General features: G+C 46.0%; 2 protein-coding genes across 3 annotated transcripts in view; one reads left to right on the plus strand and one right to left on the minus strand.

The window, feature by feature from the left end:
• The window catches only part of Mcmbp (minichromosome maintenance complex binding protein), a 40,664-nt gene extending 37,787 nt beyond the window's left edge, over positions 1-2,877 (minus strand). Inside the window, exon 1 of the mRNA XM_021168361.1 lies at positions 2,522-2,877. Coding sequence (XP_021024020.1) covers positions 2,522-2,579 — 58 coding nt within the window. The 5' untranslated portion in view covers positions 2,580-2,877. The remainder of the gene's footprint in view (positions 1-2,521) is intronic.
• Positions 2,878-7,528: 4,651 nt separating this feature from the next.
• Sec23ip (SEC23 interacting protein) overlaps positions 7,529-22,461 on the plus strand; it is a 43,070-nt gene continuing 28,137 nt past the window's right edge. The window contains exons 1-5 of one of the 2 annotated variants that reach the window (XM_021167460.1): positions 7,529-7,758; positions 13,165-13,691; positions 16,034-16,244; positions 17,345-17,538; positions 20,638-20,727. In XM_021167460.1, coding sequence (XP_021023119.1) covers positions 7,602-7,758; positions 13,165-13,691; positions 16,034-16,244; positions 17,345-17,538; positions 20,638-20,727 — 1,179 coding nt within the window. In that variant the 5' untranslated portion in view covers positions 7,529-7,601. The remainder of the gene's footprint in view (positions 7,759-13,164; positions 13,692-16,033; positions 16,245-17,344; positions 17,539-20,637; positions 20,728-22,461) is intronic. The other variant, XM_021167461.2, reaches the window with a different exon arrangement.

Genomic DNA, 22,461 nt, shown 5'->3' on the forward strand with positions numbered 1-22,461 from the left:
AAAGGTCCTGAGTTCAAATCCCAGCAACCACATGGTGGCTCACAACCACCTGTAATAAGATCTGACCCTTCTTCTGGTATGTCTGAAGACAGCTACACTGTACTTATTTATAATAATAAATAAATCTTTGGGCCGGAGGAGAGAGCAAGGACTGAGTGAGCGGTGCAGACCAGAGTGAGTGGGGTTGACCGGGGGAAAACAAAATTCAATTCCCAAACAACCACATGGAGGCTCACAACCATGTACAGCTACAGTGCACTCATATACATAAAATAAATAAATAAATCTTTAAAAAAAAAAAAGCCAGAAGAGCAGGTGCATGCCTCTAATCCCAGAATTTGGAGGTGAATGCTCAAGAGCAGCTGGAGCTATACAGGGTACAGGGTACAGAGCTATACAGTGTACAGGGTACCAGAGGAGGAAAAAGGGTGTAGGTTAGATACTAAGGTCATAATATACTCAAGTCAACAGGAGTGCAGTGAGGTTTGTTTGTAATCTCCCAGAGGCTGAGGTAGAAAAATGGAGAATTCAAGGGCAACCTGGGGATACTAATGAAACTAAAACCCAAGGGGGGAAGTCTCTAGAACCAACCGGAAGCCACTGGTTCTAGCATAGAAAGTGCAAGAGAGACTCAGAGGCTGTTGCAGAAATCCAAAACGTGACTACAAGATCCTGGGCTATGACAGCAGTGCTGGAGATGAAGATTTCTGGACAGGGTCAAGAGATAATTAATATCTAAAGCTGATACAGAGACTGGGTATGGAGGCACGTGCCAGAAGACCAGCTCCAGTGGTGGACTATTTGCCTGTCTGTACTGGGTTCAACCCCCAGTACGAAAATCAAAAACCAAACACAGACCAAGAGAGTCTCCAACTTTAAGGTACCCAATGTAATCACTGCGACAGGAAAACACAGCAGAAACACAGCAGAGCAGATTACATTTCTCTCCCAAAGAGTCATCCAGAGGGCAGCAGTGACCTTTCCAAAACATTCCACAAGATTTATAAAATACTGCAGTATTGATAATCAAATGCCATTTCCCGCTGTACTCTAAAGAGATGTGGGCCTTAGGATCACACTTACGGAACAAAATATGACAATAACATTTAAAACTATTTCTTTCCTACAGCAGGACCGTGGTAGTGGGATATTTCTCATAAATGGAGATTCTGGCTGGGTAAGGTGGCACATGCACACTCCAAAGGATGAGGTGGGAGGACTTCCATGAGCGCCAAGCCAGCTAGGGTTAGGGACCTGCCTCAAACTAAAGGGTAAGGAATTCTGGTATCGGTCATTGGAACTTAACCCTTTAAGTCCCAAACCTGTAACTATGGAGAGATTTTTTTTTCCGCTAAAAATTTATCTACACATTTGCACTTTCACCCAGTACAGAACTGAACCCTGGTTTGACATTTGGGAAGCATTGTTAGTCTCGACACGCCAGTTGTTGGGTCCAATATTTTGAATCACAGGTAGCAGCTTACACATACCCTTTGATAACCACCCTAGATTGCTAGCTCTGAATCTGCTTCTCTCCACCTGCACTGTACTCAGACCACTCATCAGGCCAGGCACGCATTCTACTACTGAGCTATAATACCCCAAGCCCGTGGTTTACTCTTTCGTGGGCTTGCACATCCCTGCCCCTCTTTAAGAGACTGTGTGTTCACTGGCTATAATCGTCACGTCCACCCAGTCCTCCTATCTGCCGGCTTTAGTTTCACCCTGGGAAACTACCTGACTAGTTAGAATTCTAGGTAAAATGAATCCGATCCGGTGGGAGCGTTACGACAGAAAACACATTCCACGGAGACCGGTGGCACAGGCCAGTCATTAAACGCACCGAAATCTGGGATGCGCGTGGGAATCGGAGGTCTGGTTAACCAAAAAAAGTAACGATGACAATTACACCTAGAATTTACTCAGCTTGCCTACAGCACTCTCGGCTCGCGTTCTGTGGCAACTCATCTAAGTAGTTGACTATTTCTAGCTAGCCCTGGTACGGGAACAGGTAACAGAGCAGACGGGTTCTAATGTCAACAGGGCAGGGGGGAAAAAAAATGAAGCCTTCTCTCGGATGTCAAGGGAAACAGAGCGAACTTCTGAGCGAAGGATCGAGCACTCCCTTACACACCCCGGAAGTTTTGAAATATCCCGCAGGCTCCCACAGGCAGTGGCTTCTCTCCGCGGCCGCTCTAAGGGCCCTCCGTGGGCAAGGGGACCTCTCCGTGTCTGCAGCCCCGGGCTACGTAGGCCACCGGCCGGGAGCCAGGAGCCAGGCCGTCAATCACAGCTAGCGCTCGGAGCCGCGTCCCCGCCGCCAGCGAGCCGCGGCCGGGCAGCGGGCAGGTGACGGGAGGCGGCGGCGGCGGCACCAGCGCCCGCGGCCGGAGACCGCTGCTTCTGCTCGGCTTCCAGGCCCGGGGCCACGCGAGCCCGTCGTCCGGAGTGCGGCCGCGCGGCGGGCCTGGTCCCGCAAACTCCGCTCCCTTCCCGGCCCTGCTCGCCACGCGCCACTCACCGAAGAAGCCTTGCACGATCCCGAGCGGGTGGCTCAGCCAGTCTTCTCCACAGGGCATGGCGCTGAGGGCCGGGGCCAGCGCGGCCCGTGCGGCGCTCCTCTGCGGGCCGAGCGCGCTCGGAGCCGGGCTTCTCCTCCGGGGCTCGGCCGCTCCTCGTCCGCGCCCTCCCACGCGCGGGGGCGTCGCGAGCCACGGGCCTCCGCGCGTCTCAAGGAGAGGTGGCTGCGGTGACGGGCACGAGCGCCTCGGAGCTGCTGGCCAGCGACCGGAGGGGTCGGGGGCGAGACGGTCCTAGCCTCCACTTCTCACAATGGCGGGAAATCGCGGCCACCGACCGCGCTGCCAGCGACCTGGGTGGAGCTCGAGGAGGAGGGGCGGCGGGAGCGTGCTGCGCACTCCCGGAGGGGAGGGAGTGGGCGGGCCGGGCGGCCATTTTGGAGACGGGTACAGGTCGGGCAATCCCGGGGCCGCCATCTTGGAGATGGGCAGAGGAGGGCGTCTGTGCTTGGTATAGTGGTCCCTGTGTGCGCGCCTGGTGGCAAACTCCATCAGGGTGCTTCATTGGCTCAAAGTTTGAGTCCTTGCACCTGGACCAAAAAGACGCACGTTCAGCCAACTTCAAGAGTCATCTCTGAGCAAAATTAAAGGTTAAAATTCTATTTGGGGGGGCTGGTGAGATGGCTCAGTGGGTAAGAGCACCTGACTGCTCTTCCAGAGGTCCAGAGTTCAAATCCCAGCAACCACATGGTGGCTCACAACCATCTGTAACGAGATCTGACTCCCTCTTCTGGAGTGTCTGAAGACAGCTACAGTGTACTTACATATAATAAATAAATAAATCTTTAAAAAAAATTCTATTTGGTGTCTGATCATCTGATCTCCTTGTGCCTCTTGTTTCTGGTGGTAGAACTCTTCTAAGGTGCCCTGCCCAAAATCCTGTATAAAATTTGCCTCCAGCTCAGTGAGTTCTTCCTGAATGATTTAATCAAGGAGGTTGGGTAGCCTTTGTGGGCATCTCAATATGGCCAAGGAACTGGCAAGTGCTCAGAACTTCTCCTAGCCCAGCCTTTAGCTTCTAACCTCAAAACACCCAAATGCCCTCTGCTTCCAACCTGGCAACTAGGGAGCTATGACAAGATTCCTATACAGCATACAGATCAGAACACTCTTACAGGGCAGACCCAGAAGGGCCTGGAGAATTTAGGAACTGTCAAGTTTTCATAGAGAAGACATTTTCCCTAGAAATGGGATATACCTCAGAAAACCCTGATTTCATCATCGATACCTACTTGGTTGTAAAAAGGTAGTGGTGATCTGAATGGAATCTAGAAAGTAGATAGCTGAAGAATAAAAACTTCTTGGTGGTAGAACACTTGCCTGCCATGCAAGCCCTAGCAAGGGATCAAAGAGGGAGAGATGGCAACAGATGAACAGAAACAGCTATGACCGAACCTAGAAACCTCTGTAGATCAGAAGGAAAAGGGAACCAAACCTGCCCCTCTGCCTTTGTTGGTCCCCTGGAGGGAAAGTATCTTTAAATCATAGCACTTGGGATATAGTCAAGGAAGGTCAGGAGTTCATAGCCAGCCTTGGCTACACACTGAATTTGAGGCCAGCCTGAGCTACCTATATATGACCCTGTCTCAAAAACAAACAAATAGATAAAAATTAAGAGCTCCACAGTGGTGGCCCATGCCTTTAATTCTATCACTCAGGAGGCAGAAGCAGGAAGATCTCTGAGTTTGATGCCAGTCTGGTCTACACAGCGTGTTCTAGGACAGCCAGGGATACACAGGTCTTCAAGAAACCCTGTCTTGAAAGAAAAATTAAGTTCGTGATCACCTACAAAGAACAATAACTTTGTAGAGAAATGACAGAAGAAAGTACTTCTTAGTTCCCAAAGGCAACAAGCTGCAGGAAATGAAAATAGGAGAGATTCATGGTAGACACAGTATATAAGATCTTTCTGCTTCTGGATTGATAAGGACCGAAAGCTCAGCCAGACGGTGGTGGCACACAACTTTAATTCCAGCACTTGGGAGGCAGAGGCAGGCAGATTTCTGAGTTCGAGGCCAGCCTGGTCTGCAGAGTGAGTTCCAGGACGGCCAGAGATACATAGAGAAACCCTGTCTTGAAAAAAACCAAAACAAACAAACAAACAAACAAACAAACGGATCGAAAGCTCTTCCAGGTAACTAGCTTCTGTGTTTTCTGGTAGGAAGGGGAGGGAGGATGCCTTGAAACCCTCCTGCCTTTGTACAGACAATGGGAGGGCAAGCGGTTTTCTTATACATGGTTCTGCTCAGTTGCCTTCAGTTCAAGATAATCTTTATGCCAAAGTGACATGATTTGGAGTGACTTGGGATGAAAGAGGGAATTGGGACTTGGCATTTCCGTATGACTTTGTGTCTGACTTTTATGAGTTGAGAAAACTAACATGGCTAGGACACTGTAGTTGTTTGAATGAGAATGGCCCTCATAGGCTCAAAGGTTTGAAAACTTGATCCCCAGTTGGTAGAACTGTTCAGGAGGGATTAGAAGGTGTGGTCCTGTTGGAGGAGATGTGTCATGGGGGCAGACTTAGCTTCAGAAACCTCCCGCCACTCAGTGTGCACTCTCTTCCTTCTGTTCTCAGATGATGATGTGAGATCTCAGCTGTTCCTGTCACCATGCCTTTGCCCTGCCATCGGAGACTCTGACCCTATAAAACCATAAACCCAATTAAAACCTTTATAAGTTTTCTTAGTCATAGTATTTTAATCACAACAGTAGAAAAGTAACTATGACAGATGATATCACCACTGCATTCATCCATTCTTTCAGTAGAAAAAGTAGCCATGTTCTTGGAACCGAATGAGGGAAATTTCATATTTTAGCTCTGTGTCTCATAATAAACTAAAGCTATGCATTAAGATATCTGGCTTTAGAGAGTCTATCTATCTATCTATCTATCTATCTATCTATCTATCATCTATGCATTTAGCCTAAGTTTCCTTGGAACTCACTATGTAGCCCAGGCTGAGCTACATCTCCAGTGCCCATCAATGGATCCTTAATTGGGAAGAGTGCAGTCAAGAAGGGACCTGATTAGAAGAAGGTCACTCAGCCAGGGCAGTGGTGGCGCATGCCTTTAATCTCAGCACTTGGAAGGCAGAGGCAGGCGGATTTTTTGAGTTTCAGGACAGCCAAGGCTACACAGAGAAACCCTGTCTTGAAAAAACAGACAGAAAACAAAAAGAAGAAGAAGAAGAAGAAGAAGAAGAAGAAGAAGAAGAAGNGGGGAGGAGGAGGAGGAGGAGGAGGAGGAGGAGGAGGAGGAGGAGGAGGAGGAGGAGGAGAAGGAGAAGGAGGAGGAGGAGGTCCCTTGGTCACTCAGGGCATGCCCTTAAAAGGTCTATCTCATTCTGGGCTCTTTTCTGTCCCTTTTCTCATCTTAATTGTTATTTTAGTTTTTTTCCCCTTCCTGTTATGGTCTAAAATAAAAAAAATATGATATGTTGAAGTTAATGATGCAAAGTGATGGTTTTGGAATTTAGGTCTTTTCTTCCTTCCTTCCTTCCTTCCTTCCTTCCTTCCTTCCTTCCTTCCTTCCTTCCTTTCTTTCTTTTTTAATTCGAGACAGGGTTTCTCTGAATAGCCCTGGCTGTCCTGGAACTCACTTTGTACACCAGGCTGGCCTCAATCTCAGAAATCCGCCTGCCTCTGCCTCCCAAGTGCTGGAATTAAAGGCGTGCGCCACCACAGCAGGGCTGGTCCTCTGGGATCCCTGCACTCATAAAGAGGTTTGAGGCGCTAGTTCTCAGGTTCCAACTTTAGTTTTTCTTCCTCAGGGAAGCTTTTTCTTCCTCAAGTTTTTCGCTAATGATCTGATGGAGAGAGATACAAGCTCGCTCTTCCTAGAATGTTTAGATCTGTCCCAGGATGATGTCAGTGTTCCAGGAAACACACTTAAGGAAAGCCTGCCGTTTATTATTATTTTGTGTTTAGTTGATTGTTTTGCCAGATTGTAAACTCAAAAAGGAAGGATTTCAGGTCTGTTTCATATATCACTCTCTGGTATATGGTTCTCGGCCTTGCTTCTTTATGATAAAGAGATTTTTCTTGACTAACTTCTAGTCTAGCACGGCTTTTAGCAGTTTGAGGCCATGTTATCTATGACTTACCAGAAGTTTCCCCACTACTAAGCTCTGTATTTCTTGGCCCCGTTGAAATGCTTGTCAAGGTAAACTCAACACCGCCAGAATTTAATGTTTTTATTCCAGCCAAAACCTGGTAGTAGGCAGATAGGTCCCCAAACCCTAAATTACAGCAGTAACTCTAGAATGTTGCAATTATACGTCTTTTCTCTGCCCCTTTGAAACATAAATCGTCTACCACTTGGAACGGCCTTACCAAAGGCACTTTTTGTTGATGCACACATTCAAGGAGATAGCAGCCTGGAGTGGTGGAACACTCCTGTTAAGCACTTTGGGAAGAAGAGGCAGACAGACCTCTTGAGAATTCCAGGCAACATCATGAAAACGTAACTAAAAAAAAAAAAAAAAAAGGAACCCAGCCGATAGTAATTCTTACTTCCAATTCTTATTACTGCCTGTCATAAAGATATAAGAATTGCAGTGTGTGGTGGTAGAACTGGAAGAGCTGAGGCAGGAGGATAAAGGTCAGTCTGGGCAGCATAGAGAGATCCTGCCTCGCAAGCAAGCAAATAAACCAAGCAACCAAAAACAGGTACTCTATGAGAAACTCAGGGCGTCCAGGACATCTCAGAATCTGCGACTTCGAGCGTCAACGAACGCTAGGATTCATCGGCCACACCTCTCTATTCTCTGCTGTGATTCCAGAGGCTGACCTAGTCTCGCGAGACCGAGGGTGTCACGTGATAGGCTTGGGTCTGAAGCCGATTCCACCTTATTGATTTTGGGCGGCGACAACTTCCGGAAGAAGAACCGGTCCCGGAGTCGCTGGCCTGTGGCCCCTGTGCGCAAGTGCGGAAGTGCGGTGGCATCCTCGCTGACCGGTTTCCGGTCTGTGTGCAGCACCGGGCTCGCAGAGCCACGTAACGGCCGGGGGTCTGCAGCCATGGCGGATAGGAAGGCTAACGGCGGCGGAGCGTCCGCCTCCTCGTCAGGCACTAACTTACTCTTCTCCTCCTCGGCCACGGAGTTCAGCTTCAACGTGCCCTTCATCCCCGTCACGCAGGCCGCCGCCTCCCCGGCTTCCCTGCTCTTACCCGGAGGTAGTGAGCCAAGGGCGCTTGGGGGCCAGTGTCTGTCCCGGGAGGCGGGTGGGACAGGAGTGTCGCCTGCTCTGAGCCGCTTGTCAGGGTCAGCAGTGACCAGCTCTCAGAGGGCCAGGGACTGGAGGATCCTGGAGGAGGGGCCCCGGTGATGAGGCTTGGAACTCCTGTCATTGCGCAACTGTTTGTTGAACACCCACTGGTGTGCTGGTGCTGGCAGAAAACGCAGCAAAATTAGACAGTTACCCTTTGCTAGAATTCCGAAAGCTGCCCTCTTACTGGGAAACACCGGTGATAGGATAGGGTAGGACATCACCTAGGAGACAGTAAGTTTCTCCAAAGGAGACAATCAGTGCCTCTCTTGTACACTCTCTCCTAGTAAAAGCCCCCCAGTTACAGAAGGACGCCTGCTACGATAGAAGCGCTTCCTCCTAGCTTTGATATGTAATGTCTGAAGTACAGGTACAGAATGCGTTTCTCAGGCTATCACTTCCTTCGAGTTTTTCCTTGTTCTCTCGGGCCCCTGCACCTGCTTTCACCTCCTGCTTTTGATTAAGCTCTGTGTATTATCTGGGAAAGCTGACTTTCTCTCTCTCTCTCTCTCTCTCTCTCTCTCTCTCTCTCTCTCTCTCTCGTTTGTCTCCGTCTTTCTCTCTCTGGTGGTTAGGAGCACAGACTGTGTTCAGACCCAGCACTGCCATTAACTTGCTGTGTGGCCTCAGTCATGACATTTTACCTGTCTGCTTAGATTTCATGTTTTCAGCTCCTATCCCTGGGTTTGAGAGCAGGGTCTCTCTTTGTAGTACTGACTGTCCTGGAACTCACTGTGTAGACCAGGCTGGCCTCAAACTTAAAAGGATCCACCTGCCTCTGCCTCTGAGTGCTGGGATTAAAGGCATTCGTCACTATACCCTGTCTCATTTTTGTAGAGTTCTGTATCTAGTGTAAATACTTGTGAGCTAAGTACTCCGCCCGCCCCTCCATGTGGACTGTGAACTTCTTACCTCTTTTCATTTTCAGGGTCTTGTTTTTTTAGTGCCTAGCACACAGGTGCTTGTTAGGCGCTGAGCTTTCCCCACCAAATAATTCCTGCTTGGAGGACTAAGGGGAGTTTCCCGGAGAAGGGAAGAAAGGCAACTGAAAGCATGCGTATCTGCAGTTTCTCCTTTCTGTCATGTTTCTTCTCGGTGCTCGTAACTGTCTGACATGTACATAAGCCCGCTTGCCCTACCAGGCCAGGGTGTAAGCTTTGTCAGATCAGGGGCTGGCCCGATGCCTGGAATGCAGAATACAGAATATCCAGTGGGAGTTTGCTGAGCGACTGGGGGGATGGATCCAGGAGTGCCCCTGCCTCATGGGAGCGGTGCGACTGAAAGGTTCAGTGGTGCTTTCTATGGTGAAGAATTGTGGCTGGACCAGAGTTCTGTGGAATTGTCCAGGAGTCAGTAAGGTTGTGGCTGGACCAGAGTACTGTGGAAGGACCCAGGAGTCAGTAAGGTTGTGCCTTGGGTTTTTCAGGTTGTTCTCGGCCTCCAGAGTGGTGTTTGATTCATGCTCGTTTTCCTTGATGTATAATATTTAATTTGTGAGTTATTGTCGGTGCTAGACATTTCTATTCTCTTCTTCAATTTCTTGTTAATTTTCGGTTCATTACTGTTTTTCTGCATGTGTGTCTGTGTGGGGGTGTGGGACCCCCCTGGAACTGGAAGTTACAGACACTTGTGAGCTTCCATGTGGGTGCTGGGAATTGAATCCAGGTCCTCTGGAAGAGCAGCCAGTGGTCTTAACCATTGAGCCATCTCTCCAGCTCAACATTTCTGTTTTCAGCTTTAAGATAAGTATATCAGTCTTTAGGTTTTTTCACTTATTAATTACTTTTTGAGACATGGTGTCGTTTTGTAGCCCAGGGTAGCCCAGAACTTGTGGCAGACCTCTTGTCTTAGTCCCCAGGTGCTGAGACTACAGGCATGAGCCACCACTCCCAGCTTTATACTTTTTAAAAACTTCTTAAAAGTTTATTTTTACTATTTTAAAAAATGTGTACTTGGGTATGTCTATCTCTGTGTCCATATATACGAGTGTAGTTGCTCTCAGAGGCCAGAGACTTTGACCGTCCTTGGAGCTGGAGTTACAGGTGGCTGTGAGCACCTAAGTCGGGGGCTGGGAGACAAATTAGGGCCATCTGTAAGAGCCATGCTCTGTAAGAGCAGCACACGCTCGCAATGACTGAGATAAACCCCATCTTGAAAACTCTTGTTTCTTAGATGTAAACTTATTTTTTGTGAGAGCACAAACAGGTTTTAGAACTACAATCCTGTAACAAGTCAGTCTTTCTTTCTTTCTTTCTTTCTTTCTTCCTTCCTTCCTTCCTTCCTTCCTTCCTTTCTTGTCAGGATCTCTCTGTTATAGTAGCTCTGGCTGTCCTGGAACTCTTTGTGTAAACCAGGGTGATCTTGAACTTACAGTGATCCACCTTGCTCTGCCTCCTGACTGTATAACAAGTGTTCTCTACACTTAAAGATGTCTTGATTAGAGATCTCTTGAGGGCATTTCTGGAGCCAGAGGAGACTCCATCTCCTTGAAAGCAGCAGTTAGTCACATCCGTGGAGGAGACACACAGGAGGCAGGAACGAACTGAGCAGCTTGTCTTTGTCAGGCCCTGTTGCAGATGTCAAGGTAGCATGGAACAGACAGTTCTGCCCTCTCCCTCAGACCAGTGTATACATACACACAAACACTGGTTATTGTAGTACAGGTTAAAAACAGCTGGAGATGGATGGGTCGGCCACTGTGGCCCGGCCACTGTGAGTCTCAGCTGGTGGAGTGGAGGGATGATGTCTCTGAAAGGCCTCAGAATCTCAAAGAGAATGATCTGAGTGGAGTTTGAAGGACCGATAGAGGAACAGTCTGCAGGCTTGGCAGGAGTTGGCAGTGTTCTGAATGGGACCTCTTTCCTCTGCATCCTGTCCTTCCACCCTCCACTTGTCTCCAAATAGATTATGCCTAGTGTGTATGCAGAATATTAGCCTAGGTGTCTGAGGGCCTCATAGACTGTCCTAAAAGGTTTGGACTTCACTGGACTCTGGGGAGCCTTTGAAGGGCGTTTGTGGCTGAGGGTCTCACTATGCAGCTCCGACTGGCCTAGAAGTAGGAATTTAGGAAGTGCTCCTAGGGTAAAGCCTGCAGTGTGTTGAGGTCAGTATCTTATTTATGATCGGTGCTAGTTTAGAAATGCTTCTTGGACTAAGTCAGTCTCATGTTCTCTTACCGGGTGAGTGATTCCACAAAAGGCTCTTTATTATTGGGGATGAACGTAGTCCCAGTGAGGTTCACAGGACTGGAGAGTGATGGAGTCGGAGTATGTGTTGGAAAAGCAGAAGGCTGAAGCCGAGGGAGGGCCTGGGCAGGAAGGCTTTTTTGTCTTCAGTAATGAAGAGACTGCTGTTAAGACTCTTTTTCCGCATTTAATTTAAAAAAAAAATTCTGGATATGGCGGTGCACAACTTTGTTTGATCCTAGCATTTAGGAAGAGGCAGGTGGATCTCTGAGTTCAAAGCCATCCTGGTCTACAGAGTGAGTTCCAGGACAGCCAGGGCTACATAGTGAAGCCCTGTCTTGAAAAATAATTTTTTTTTTTTTAAGATTGGCTTTTAGTGTTCTGCCTGCCTCAGTCTGGAGAGGCTGCGGCTGTAGGCGTGTCTTTTGAATAGTTTGCGTAGTTCAGAAAGACAGCCTTAGATACCATATTCTGATTGGAATTGTGTTTTGGGCATTATGGCCAAACCTGTGGAGTGGCATCCCTTCACTATTGGTATGTGAAGTATAACTGGGACAGCCTGGAAGCTGTGAAGGAGGATCACTGTGAGGTCACAGAGAGCCAGAGCGTTGGCAGTTCTCCAAGGGCAGGGACCACAGTGTGCCTGTTGTGCTGGGAGTGGCCCCACACAGCTGATGGACTGTAAGCCCTGCAGCAGTTGCAGATAAACTTGACCAGAACAAGGCAAGGAAAGATTACAAGGGGGAGCTGGGAAGAGTGGGGTGAAGGTCTAGTTCATGGGAAAGCGATGCCATGGCCATTACCTGACGTGGCACTGTTGAAGCAGAGAACATAGTCGTGAGGATGATGCTGGCCAAGAGGAAGTGAGGAGAAATGAGCCTAGAAAAATGAGATTGCTAGTGACTTGCCATTTTGTTATTCTTTTTAGCATTTTTTATTCATTTATTTATTGTGTGTTATGTGTGGAGGATCAGAGAATACTCTGTGGGAATTGGTTTTCTCATCCTGTCCTGTTGGTTCTGGGGCAGCCAGCCTTTCCTGCTGAGCCGTCTTGCCAGCCTGTGACCTGGTGTTCTGTATGTCTGAGCATGTAATTGTGACTGCTGCTTAAGGATTGCAGTAGTGGGTAACCTGCGTTGTGGCAACACAGATCGCACATGCTCGTTTGTAAGACCGCTTTCACACCTCTGCTTGTCTACAGAGCTAATGCCAGGACTTTAACTTCTTATTGTAGAAACTAACTTACATGTTTACTTATATGGTAACATTTGAATTATATAAAATAAGTTCAAAATATAAAAAAAAGTTACAAATTTATTTCATTAAAATACCCTTTACGTAACATGGACATTTACAAAACAAATTCTTACATATAGGAAGTAAGAAGGGCACAAATGTTTTCTCTTTTCCTTTTTTGGGTGGGGGTTCCTTTGAGGGAGGGTTTCTCTGTGTAGCCCTGGCTGTCCTGGAACACTCATTGTAGACCAGGCTAGCCTCAAACTCACAGAGATCTGACTGCCCCTACCTTCCGAGTACTGGGATTTAAAGGCATGTGACACCATGTTTGGCTTGTTTTATAGCTTATTCAAATAAATTTTTTTTTAAAAGATTTATTTATTATATGTAAGTACACTGTAGCTGTCTTCAGACACTCCAGAAGAGGGCGCCAGATCTCGTTACGGATGGTTGTGAGCCACCATGTGGTTGCTGGGATTTGAACTCTGGACCTTCGGAAGAGCAGTCGGGTGCTCTTACCCACTGAGCCATCTCACCAGCCCAAAATAAAATTTTTTAAGAGAAAAGTTTTTTTTTTTTTTTTTTGGTTTTTCGAGACAGGGTTTCTCTGTGTAGCCCTGGCTGTCCTGGCACTCACTTTGTAGACCAGGCTGGCCTCGAACTCAGAAATCCGCCTGCCTCTGCCTCCTAAGTGCTGGGATTAAAGGCGTGCGCCACCATGCCCAGCAAGAGAAAAGTTTTGAAGGAAAAGTTTTACTTTTTTTTTTTTTTTTCCTGTTACAGAGAAATACAAGTTAGAAGACCAGAGTAAGAGGTCTAATTGCTGGGTCTTTCTTGTAGAGCCTACGAGGGTGGTGCTGCTTTTAAACCATTGCTCTCCTGTTCCGTTGCAGAGGACTCCACAGATGTTGGCGAGGAGGATAGTTTCCTTGGTCAGACTTGTACTCACACATCCACGCCACAGACATTCAGCTACTTCTCTCAGGTCCCAAGCAGTAGTGATCCCTTTGGGAACATTGGACAGTCACCCTTGACGACTTCAGCAATGTCAGCTGGACAGTCAGCACTTCCCAAGCCCCCAGCCACACTCCCTTTTACAACCGGATCCCAAGATACGCTGAATGCGTTTCCACCGTCTGTTTCCAAGGCTCCTGGTACTACACCTTCCTCACAGATGGGAACAAGCACCTATTTGCCTTCTCAGCCAAGTAGTCTCCCTCCAAATTTTGGCAGCCCACCCCAGGGGATTCCTCAACAAGGACATAACCCATATCGCCACACTCCTGTCAGCAGCCGGGCAAACCCCTATATAACACCTCCACAGCTACAGCAGTGTCAGATGCCAGGCCACTCCTCCTACCCTCCGCCTTCTGGACCCCCTGTGCAGACATTCCAAATGCCGCCTGGACCATTGCCACCGGTATGCGAATATCATATGCTCTTCTCTCACCTCAGGGAAAAGTTTCAAAAAACTTTGCATGTTTTAAAAAAAAACATTTTGCGATTTCTTTTTCTGTCAGGTGTCTTGTTGTCAGTATGTTGTCTGTGTACCATGTGCATGCAATGCCCTTGGCAAGAAGGAGGCATTTGATCTCCTGGAACTGGAGTTACACATGTTAGCCACCATGTGGGTGCTAGGATTTGAACCTGGGTACTCTGGAAGAACAGTCAGTGTCCTTAATTGCTGAGCTCAGCTTTATGCATTTTTTTTTTAAAACGTATTTATTTATTATGTATACAATGTTCTGCCTGCATGTATGTCTGCAAGCCAGAAGAGGGCACCAGATCTCATTATATAGATGGCTGTGAGCCACCATGTGGTTGCTGGGAATTGAACTCAGGACCTTTGGAAGAGTAGTCAGTGCTCTTAACCTCTGAGCCATCTTTCCAGCCTCCAGCTTTATGCATTTTAACATGCACATGAGGATAAAACATTTTTTAGCTTACTTTATTATATATATATAAAATGTATATACATATGTATGCATTATACACACACACACACGCGCGCGCATATATTTATGTATTATATGTATGTGGGTGTTTTACCTGAATGTGTTTGTGTACACCATGTTTTGCCTAGTGTCCCAGGATGCCAGAAAAGGTGGTTATATTGTGTAGACCTGGAGCTATAGGCTGTTGTGAGTTACCATCTGAGTTCTGGGAACTGAATCCAGGTTCTCTGCAAGTGCGAGCCAGTGCTTTTACCCAGCGGGCCATTTCTCCAGCACCAGGACAAAATGTTTTTACAGAGGAGTATGGTGTATAACTGGTCAAAACCAAGATGTTAAATGTGGTAGGTAGACACTCCCAATGAGCTGTACCCAGTCTCACCTTTTAATTTCGAGGCAGGGTCTTGCTAAATTGCTTTGTTTGACCTCAAACTCTTTCCTGCCTCAGCCCAAGAAATTGGTATTATGTGTATATGACACAAAGGGTATTCTTTGTAAATTGCATGCTTTGGAGGCTAGCAAGATGGTGCAGAGTAAAGGCACGTGTCACCAAATCTGAGGCTCTGATTTACATTCCCAGGGCTCATACAATGCAAAGAGAGAACTGATCCTACAAATTGTCCCCTGACTTCCACACTTGCCTATGACATAGGCATGCCCACCCAAATAAGCAGCCAAACCAATATATAAATATAAAATTTGTTCATATTCAAGTTTATAGCACCTATTTACTGGAGTAATAGTTGACTTTAATTGCCTAGGTACTCTCAGATAGTCTTCATATTAGTGTATAATATTAATAAATAAATGTTACTTAAGGACATGGGAGAATTGAGGCAGTATAGACTTCCAGCTTCGCATCTTAATTATACTAGTTAGTGAAAATGCTCAATTACAGCGACTAAATAGATTTCTCCATTAAGTTTTTGATAACTCACTCTGTAGATCAGGCTGGCTTTGAACTTAGAGATCTGCCTACCTCTGCCTTCAGAGTGCTGGAATTAAAGGCATAAGCCACCACTTCCCTGGTCTCTACTAAATTTTTAATGTTTATGGAAATTCTTCTCTTTCTGTGTGTATGTGTTAGTTAGACTAACATTTAAATATTTACATTCTTAGAAACGGAGTGGTTGGATGGAGAAGTATGGGTGATCAAAAGATTTTAAAAATTATGGGACCTGTGCAGATCGTGTGCATGGAGTACAAGTTGAGGCCATCCAGAGTCCCAGCACTGAGAAGGAAAAGTGGGCACAGAGGTTAGGGTCTACTATTAGCCAAGAGGCTGTTTGTGCATGATAGTGGCCGGGAGAGAGAAAGCGGTTGTCTTCCATGGAGTCACATGGTGTGTCTGCCATACTCCAGGGCAGGCCTCATGCTCAGGAGGGGTTGGCCAACACAGAATGAACTCTNTTTTTTTTTTTTTTTTTTTGTGTGTGTGTGTGTGCTTTTTGTTTGTTTATTTGAGTTTTTGTTTTTGCTTTTAAGAGAGAAAAAGAGCAAGAAATTGAGTGAGTGGGAACCTGCAGGGAGGGATCAGGGGAAGGGAAAGGATATCAGACTATATTGTATGAAAAATTTAAAAATAAACTTATTAAAGATTTCAAAGTTATGGGAGACACTGGTGGGTGTCAGTTTGCCATCAGTGTGCAAAGTCTAGTTTACTTTGCTAATTTGAAGTTCTAGTGTACTAGTTATGATACAAGTGGTTACCTGGAAAGCCACGTAGGACAGCTAATACTGATACCAATTTGATTTTGAAGTGGTTACAGAATTTCTCTTGGACACCTGTGACAGTCTTAATTTCCTTCAGCTTCCCACAGCAGTGCAGTCACCAGCACAGCAGCAAGTCCCTGCCAGACCTGCAGGACCCCTTGTACAGGGGCCATCTCCTTTTGTACTTCAGAACCAGTACGAACCTGTTCAGCCACACTGGTTTTATTGCAAGGAGGTAGAATATAAACAGCTATGGATGCCTTTCAGCGTGCTTGACTCTTTGAATCTTGAAGAGATCTATAATTCAGGTAAGTACCCATCTCGTTTGAGATAAAGAATGAAGGGTATTTATCTGTGGTCTTATTTTCAATTATTAATCTGTGCAGGTTTCCAGACCCTACTTTAAGATGGTCGTACTAATTAGTGAGTATATCCGGAGTTACTGAGCAAAGCATTCAAAGACGTAGTTAGTAATGGAATAGCTGGTCACAGTGATACGCCTTCTCATCCCTGCACGGGCAGAGCTCTATGAGTTTAAAGCCAGCCTGTCTACGGGGTTAGACCCTGTCTCAGTAAAACAAAACATAACCAAAAAGTTGTTTTAAATCAGAGAGGTAGAGTCGTTACATAATCCAGGTTTTAGTTTTATTTCTCTTACTCATTTGGAGTTGTGGGGTATGAGGTATTTCCTGTGGAACTCTTGTTCTGTGGAATGTTGTGTGAAAAAAGTGTTCTGAGGTCGGAAGAGTCTGGGGAATAATTACTGTCACGTCTACCTGTTGAGAGAGATGCCGCAGAGGTGTATCGTAAGGCTCTGTAGTCTTGCAGTACACAGATATGACTCTTTCTCTTGGTATTATTGGTTATGAAACTTCAGTGTCAGCCAGGACTCTCTAGTGATGGACTTCATGGACACCGATGTTATTGCACCGTTTCACTTTTTAAATAGGGTCTCATTTAGCCCCAGGCTGGCTTCTAACTCACCAGGTAGCTATAATTATCTGTATCCCAAGTGCTGGGGTTACAGGTGGATGACAGTACATCTGGTTTGATATTACTACTTAAAAAAACTCAAACTATTTCAGTTTCCTGATTGTGTTGTTAAAACTCGCCCTGGCTCTTTGTAGCAGCTCACTCCTGTGGTGTCAGCACACGAGAGGATGGGGCAGGAAGACTGCTGGGAGCTTGAGGGCAGCCTGGGCTAAAGAATGAGACTCTGTCTCAAAAGCAAGCAAACAAATGAGTAAATGAATAAAAGTCATGATTTTGAGCAATACAGATTATCTTGTGTTTTCAAATAAGAAAAAAAAGCTTAATTGTCTGTCTTTGAGTGTTGACTAGTAGCGTCATGAATGTATTTTCCAGTGTGCCTGCTAACATTAGAAGAAAATGTCCTCTTGGTTTCTAGTGCAGCCAGATCCTGAGAGTGTGGTTCTAGGCACGGATGGCGGACGCTATGATGTGCACCTTTATGACCGCATGAGGAAGTCTGTGTACTGGGAAGAGGAGCCAACTGAAGTGAGACGCTGCACTTGGTTTTACAAGGGGGACACAGACAGCAGATTTATTCCCTATACAGAGGAGTTCAGTGAAAAACTAGAGGTATGATGTGATTGTTTTATTTCTTTGTGTACAAGACAGGCTTCTGTGACACCACTCACAGTGGAGATGGCTTTCCATACAAGGTGGCCTGTGTCGATCCTGTCACAAAGGAGATTGATCTTTAAGTGACACCATCATTCAGGAAGTGCTGCATATAATGCCACCCCGCGTCTCAAGATACGACTGTATGTTTTGGAAGGGGCACATTCTACATCTACTGAGGGGCTCATATCAGGCCTTCAAGCAAATTTAGGTAGAAACTAGGCATGGTAGGTAGCACTTGCTTCTAATCTCATCATTCATGAGACCAAGGCAGAGTATCATGGATTTGAGGATTGCTGTGGGCTAACAGAAGAAACCAGTCTACAAAACAGTCTCAGTCTCTCCCTCTCCCTCTCCCTCTCTCTCTCCTCTCTCCCCTCCTCTCTCCCTCTCTCCCTCCTCTCTCCCTCTCTCTCCCCTCCTCTCTCCCTCTCTCTCCCTCTCTCTCCCTCTCTCTCCCTCTTCCTCTCCTTCTCTCTCACTCCCCCTCTCTGCTGATCTTTCTCTCCCTCTTCATCTCCCCCCTCCACCTCTTTTTTGAGACAGGGTTTCTCTGTGTAGTCCTGGCTGTCCTGGAACTCACTCTGTAGACCAGGCTGGCCTCAAACTCACAGTGGTCACTGCCTCCACTTCCTGAGTGCTGGGATTAAAGGCGTGCGCCACCACAGCCTCTTAAAGCATAAGCTTGAAAAGTCTTACTTAAGTGTGTGCTCGCACACGTGCATGTGTTGCGTGACTGGAGGGCAGAGAACATGCCAATGCCAGAATGGGTTTTCTTCCTTCTACCATGTGGTTCCTGGGGGTGAAGCTTAGGTATTTAGGTTTGACAGCAAGTGTCTCTCTCTGCCCACTGAGCTCTCTACCACTGGCCCTTAAAGCATAATTTAATTAGTTCAGTAGGGAAATATATAAAAGGTGTTAATCCCTAGAGCTTAATTTAAATAAGCAAATTACTAAATACACTAATTGTTGGTGCTTTAGGCAGGTCCTGCTGCAGCTGTAGTATTTGTGAGTATCTGAAAATAGAGCAAATATATTTTTTTAAGATTATTTATTTTATATATATGAGTACACTGTTGCTGACTTCAGACACCAGAAGAGGGCGTCAGATCCCATTACAGATGGTTGTGAGCCACTATGTGGTTGCTGGGAATTGAGCTCAGGACCTCTGGAAGCAGCCAGTGCTCTTAACTGCTGAGCCATCTCTCCAAACACAGCAAGCATTTTCTTTTAACTGTAATGATAATATTGTGCGTTATCTCACAGCTCTAGGCTGGGCTAGTGAGCCAAGTCTTGCCCATCACATCAGCATGAGGCCCAAGCTCCTGCCCAGCTTTCTAAGAAACCCACTGCCTCAGTGGAGGCAGAGGAGGGTAGACAGTGAGAAACAGGTGATGCCCATGACTGGTGTGTGGTTGATCCTGTCCTGTCTGACTACCAGGACAAAGAGCAGAAGTGGTTTTGATTTGAAAATGCCTTTAATTTTATAATGACACAGTTATCTCCATAGAAAACCAGGTGAGCCTTTAGAAATACCATTGGCCCAATACAGGAGTTGAGAGTGTCTCTCTGTAAAGTAAACCAGTGTAAATTAGCAGCATTCCTGTGCACGAGAACTAGCCAGTTAGAAATCATAATAGGAGAAAGATACTGTTTATGATGCCAAGGAAACTACAAAGTTTGTAAAAAAGTTCAATAAAAGACACTCATGAGGGCTAAGGCTTGTAGTTGAGCAGAACATGTCTAACCAGTGTGCACAAGCCCTGGCTTTAATCACCAGCACTTTGAGGGGAGGGAAGATTTGCATAAGCTGGGCACAGCAATATGAGCCTCTAGGACCAGCTATCTAACGATATATACAGCAAGATTATCACCCCCACCCCCAATTGGTCTTCATGGAGGGAAGCTATAGCACAAAAAGAGTATAAAAGTGACCAGGAACAGTAACACACACCTTAATCCAGTCAGCTGGGAGGCAGAGGCAGAGGCAGGAAGATCACTGAGTGAGAGGCCAGCTGGTTTATAGAGCAAGCTTGAAACACTGTCTCAAAAAAAAAAAAAAAAAAAGAAAGAAAGAAAGAAAAAGAAAAAAAGGCTGGTGGTACAAACCTTTAATCCCAGCACTGAAGAGGCAGAGGCAGACAAATTTACAGAGTTCCAAGACAGCCAGAGCTACACAGAGAAACCCTGTCTCAAAAAACCAAACAACCAAACAACCAACTACCCACTGGGTGCTCTTACAGAAGGCTCAGGGTTGGTTTTCAACACTCACATGCAGATAATAGCTATTGGTAACTCCAGTTACAGGGGATCTAACACTCTCCTGACTTCCTAGGACACCTGGTAGAACACTCACACATAAAAAAGTGACTCAGGAGTAGAGCTGAATACTGTGTTTGTATATGTACAGTCTCAGCATTAACGCCTGTCTCCTCCCCTCCACCCCAGAGCATGTGGAAGTACTAGCCCCTGTACACACAAATGCCGCTTTGTGTGGAGCTAGGGTGTTGTAGATGAAGTCACTTGAGTAGGGTGGTCTCTAACCCCCATGTAGCTAGCTAGTGTCATTATATACACCAAGACAGACTTGTTCAGACAGACAGACTGCTGTGGTTTGGTAAAGGTAGAGGTGGGAGTCAGGCTTACAGTGCTGAATGGCCTTGATTGTAGCAAGCCAGTGGTAGTTAGGAGGGTGTGCTCTGTGTAGATTTCCTAGAATTGGTGTCCAGCTGTCACCTTGATTTTGGAGTGGTAGCCTCAAGAATTATGAGGCAATAAATTAATTTTATGTTGCTTGGCTTGTTCAGCCCTAAGAAACTGATGTACTGTCTAAACCTCCATTATTTTCCCCATGTAATGGATATATTACTTAGGAGTGTGTGAGAGCAAACACTGGAGAATTGATGTCAGATAATCAGATGGCAGGACAGTATGGCAGCCAGTAAACCAGACCTTCCGTTACTGCTGTGCCTCCAGCGTAGTCCCAGTGGCTCTCCACACTTGTCCTGGTGTGACTCAGATTGACTGCACCTCATTGCGTGTGTTCTGTCTCTGCAGGCCGAGTATAAAAAAGCCGTAACCACAAATCAGTGGCACCGCAGACTGGAGTTTCCAAGTGGAGAGACTATTGTCATGCACAACCCAAAGGTAAGCTGCTTCCTCGGATGGTGGAGGACCATTCTGCTGTATGTGTGATAGTGGTTCATTGTTAGTGGGTTTTGGCAGTGCTTTATTTACAATAAATGTGTTACTTTTTCACTCACTCACTCACTCACTCACTCAAGCTCTGATGTCCTGGAACTCACTTTGCAGACCAGGCTAAAACTTACAGAGGTCCACCTGCCTCTGCCTCAAAGGCCCAAACCAGCCCACCTGGCAAGTAAATTCTCAATCATGGAGACTCACCTTTGTTTCATAGGTTGTCTGTTTGGGTGACACATTAACTGGTACTAAGCATTGTCTTAGAAGAAGTAGCTTAGTACATTTTTTCTCTTGGTTTGATTGAGCCTTCTCTTCCTACAAAGGGCTAGAGAAGATATTCAGGATCTGCTCCCTGTTGAGCTCCTAGCTCTGCCCTTGATTATGAGAGCAATGGTGGGGAGACAATTTGAAAACCAGTGTGTATATAGAAAATTAATAATAATCATAGTTTATTACTTTGTTTTGTAGGTGTTTTGTTTTGTTTCTGAGACAGAGTTTCTCTGTGTAGTCCTGGCTATTGTGGAACTCACTCTATAGACCAGGCTGGCCTTGAACTCCCAGATCTGCTTGCCTCTGCCTCCCGAGTGCTGGGATCAAAGGTATGCCATTATCACTTGGGCTAGAATATACACTTGTTTATGTCCAAGCAAACTATTACAATGTTAAAAACGAAACAAAACTCAGTGTAGTATGTAATCCTTATTGATACTGAAATAAAAATAAATAGTATGCAAAGGTAACAAATGAAAATAAAAGCCTCTCCCTCACTGAATGCTGTGTTGCCTGCATTTAATCCCAGCACTTGGAGGCTGAGACATTCAGAGCTCTGTGAATTTGAGGCCAGCCTGATCTACAGAGTGAGTTCCAGACTAGCTAGGGCTACATGGTGAGACTCTGTCTGGAAAAAGAAAATAAACAAAAAGAGATGTTTTTTTTTAAATCAATTTTTGTCGCTGAAACCAAATTTGTAAGTTAATTGGGAATTTTGCCATTTCAAGTGTTTTTTTTTCTGTTTTTGTATTTTTGGCTTAGATATGTTTATTTTTTTATTACTTTTTATTTATTTTTTTGGTTTTTCGAGACAGATTTTCTCTGTGTAGCCCTGGCTGTTCTGGAACTCACTCTGTAGACCAGGCTGGCCTCAAACTCAGAAATCTGCCTGCCTCTGCCTCCCAAATGCTGGGTTTAAAGGGGTGTGCACTGCCCGGTTTTAGATATGTTTATAAGACAAAGAATCTAACAGGTAACTTGTACAAAACTGGAATTTTACCTCAATTTAAAAAAAAAATTTATTAGATGTTTTCTTCATTTACATTTTAAATGCTATCCCCAAAGCCCCCTACACCCTCCCCTCACCCTGCTCTCCAACCCACCCATTCCTGCTTCCTGGCACTGGCATTCCTCTGTTTTGGGGCATATGATCTTTGCAAGACCAAGGGCCTCTCCCATTGATGGCTGACTAGGCCATCCTCTGCTACATGTGCAACTAGAGACACAGTTCTGGGGGGTACTAGTTAGTTCATATTGCTTTTTCTCCTACAGGGTTGCAGACCCCTTCAGCTCCTTGGGTACTTTCTCTAGCTCCTTCATTAGGGGCCCTGTGTTCCATCCAATAGATGACTGTGAGCATCCACTTCTGTATTTGCCAGGCACTGGCATAGCCTCACAAGAGAGAGCTAT

Source organism: Mus caroli, chromosome 7, assembly GCF_900094665.2.
Source record: "Mus caroli chromosome 7, CAROLI_EIJ_v1.1, whole genome shotgun sequence".
In the NCBI taxonomy this organism is placed as follows: Eukaryota; Metazoa; Chordata; class Mammalia; order Rodentia; family Muridae; genus Mus; species Mus caroli.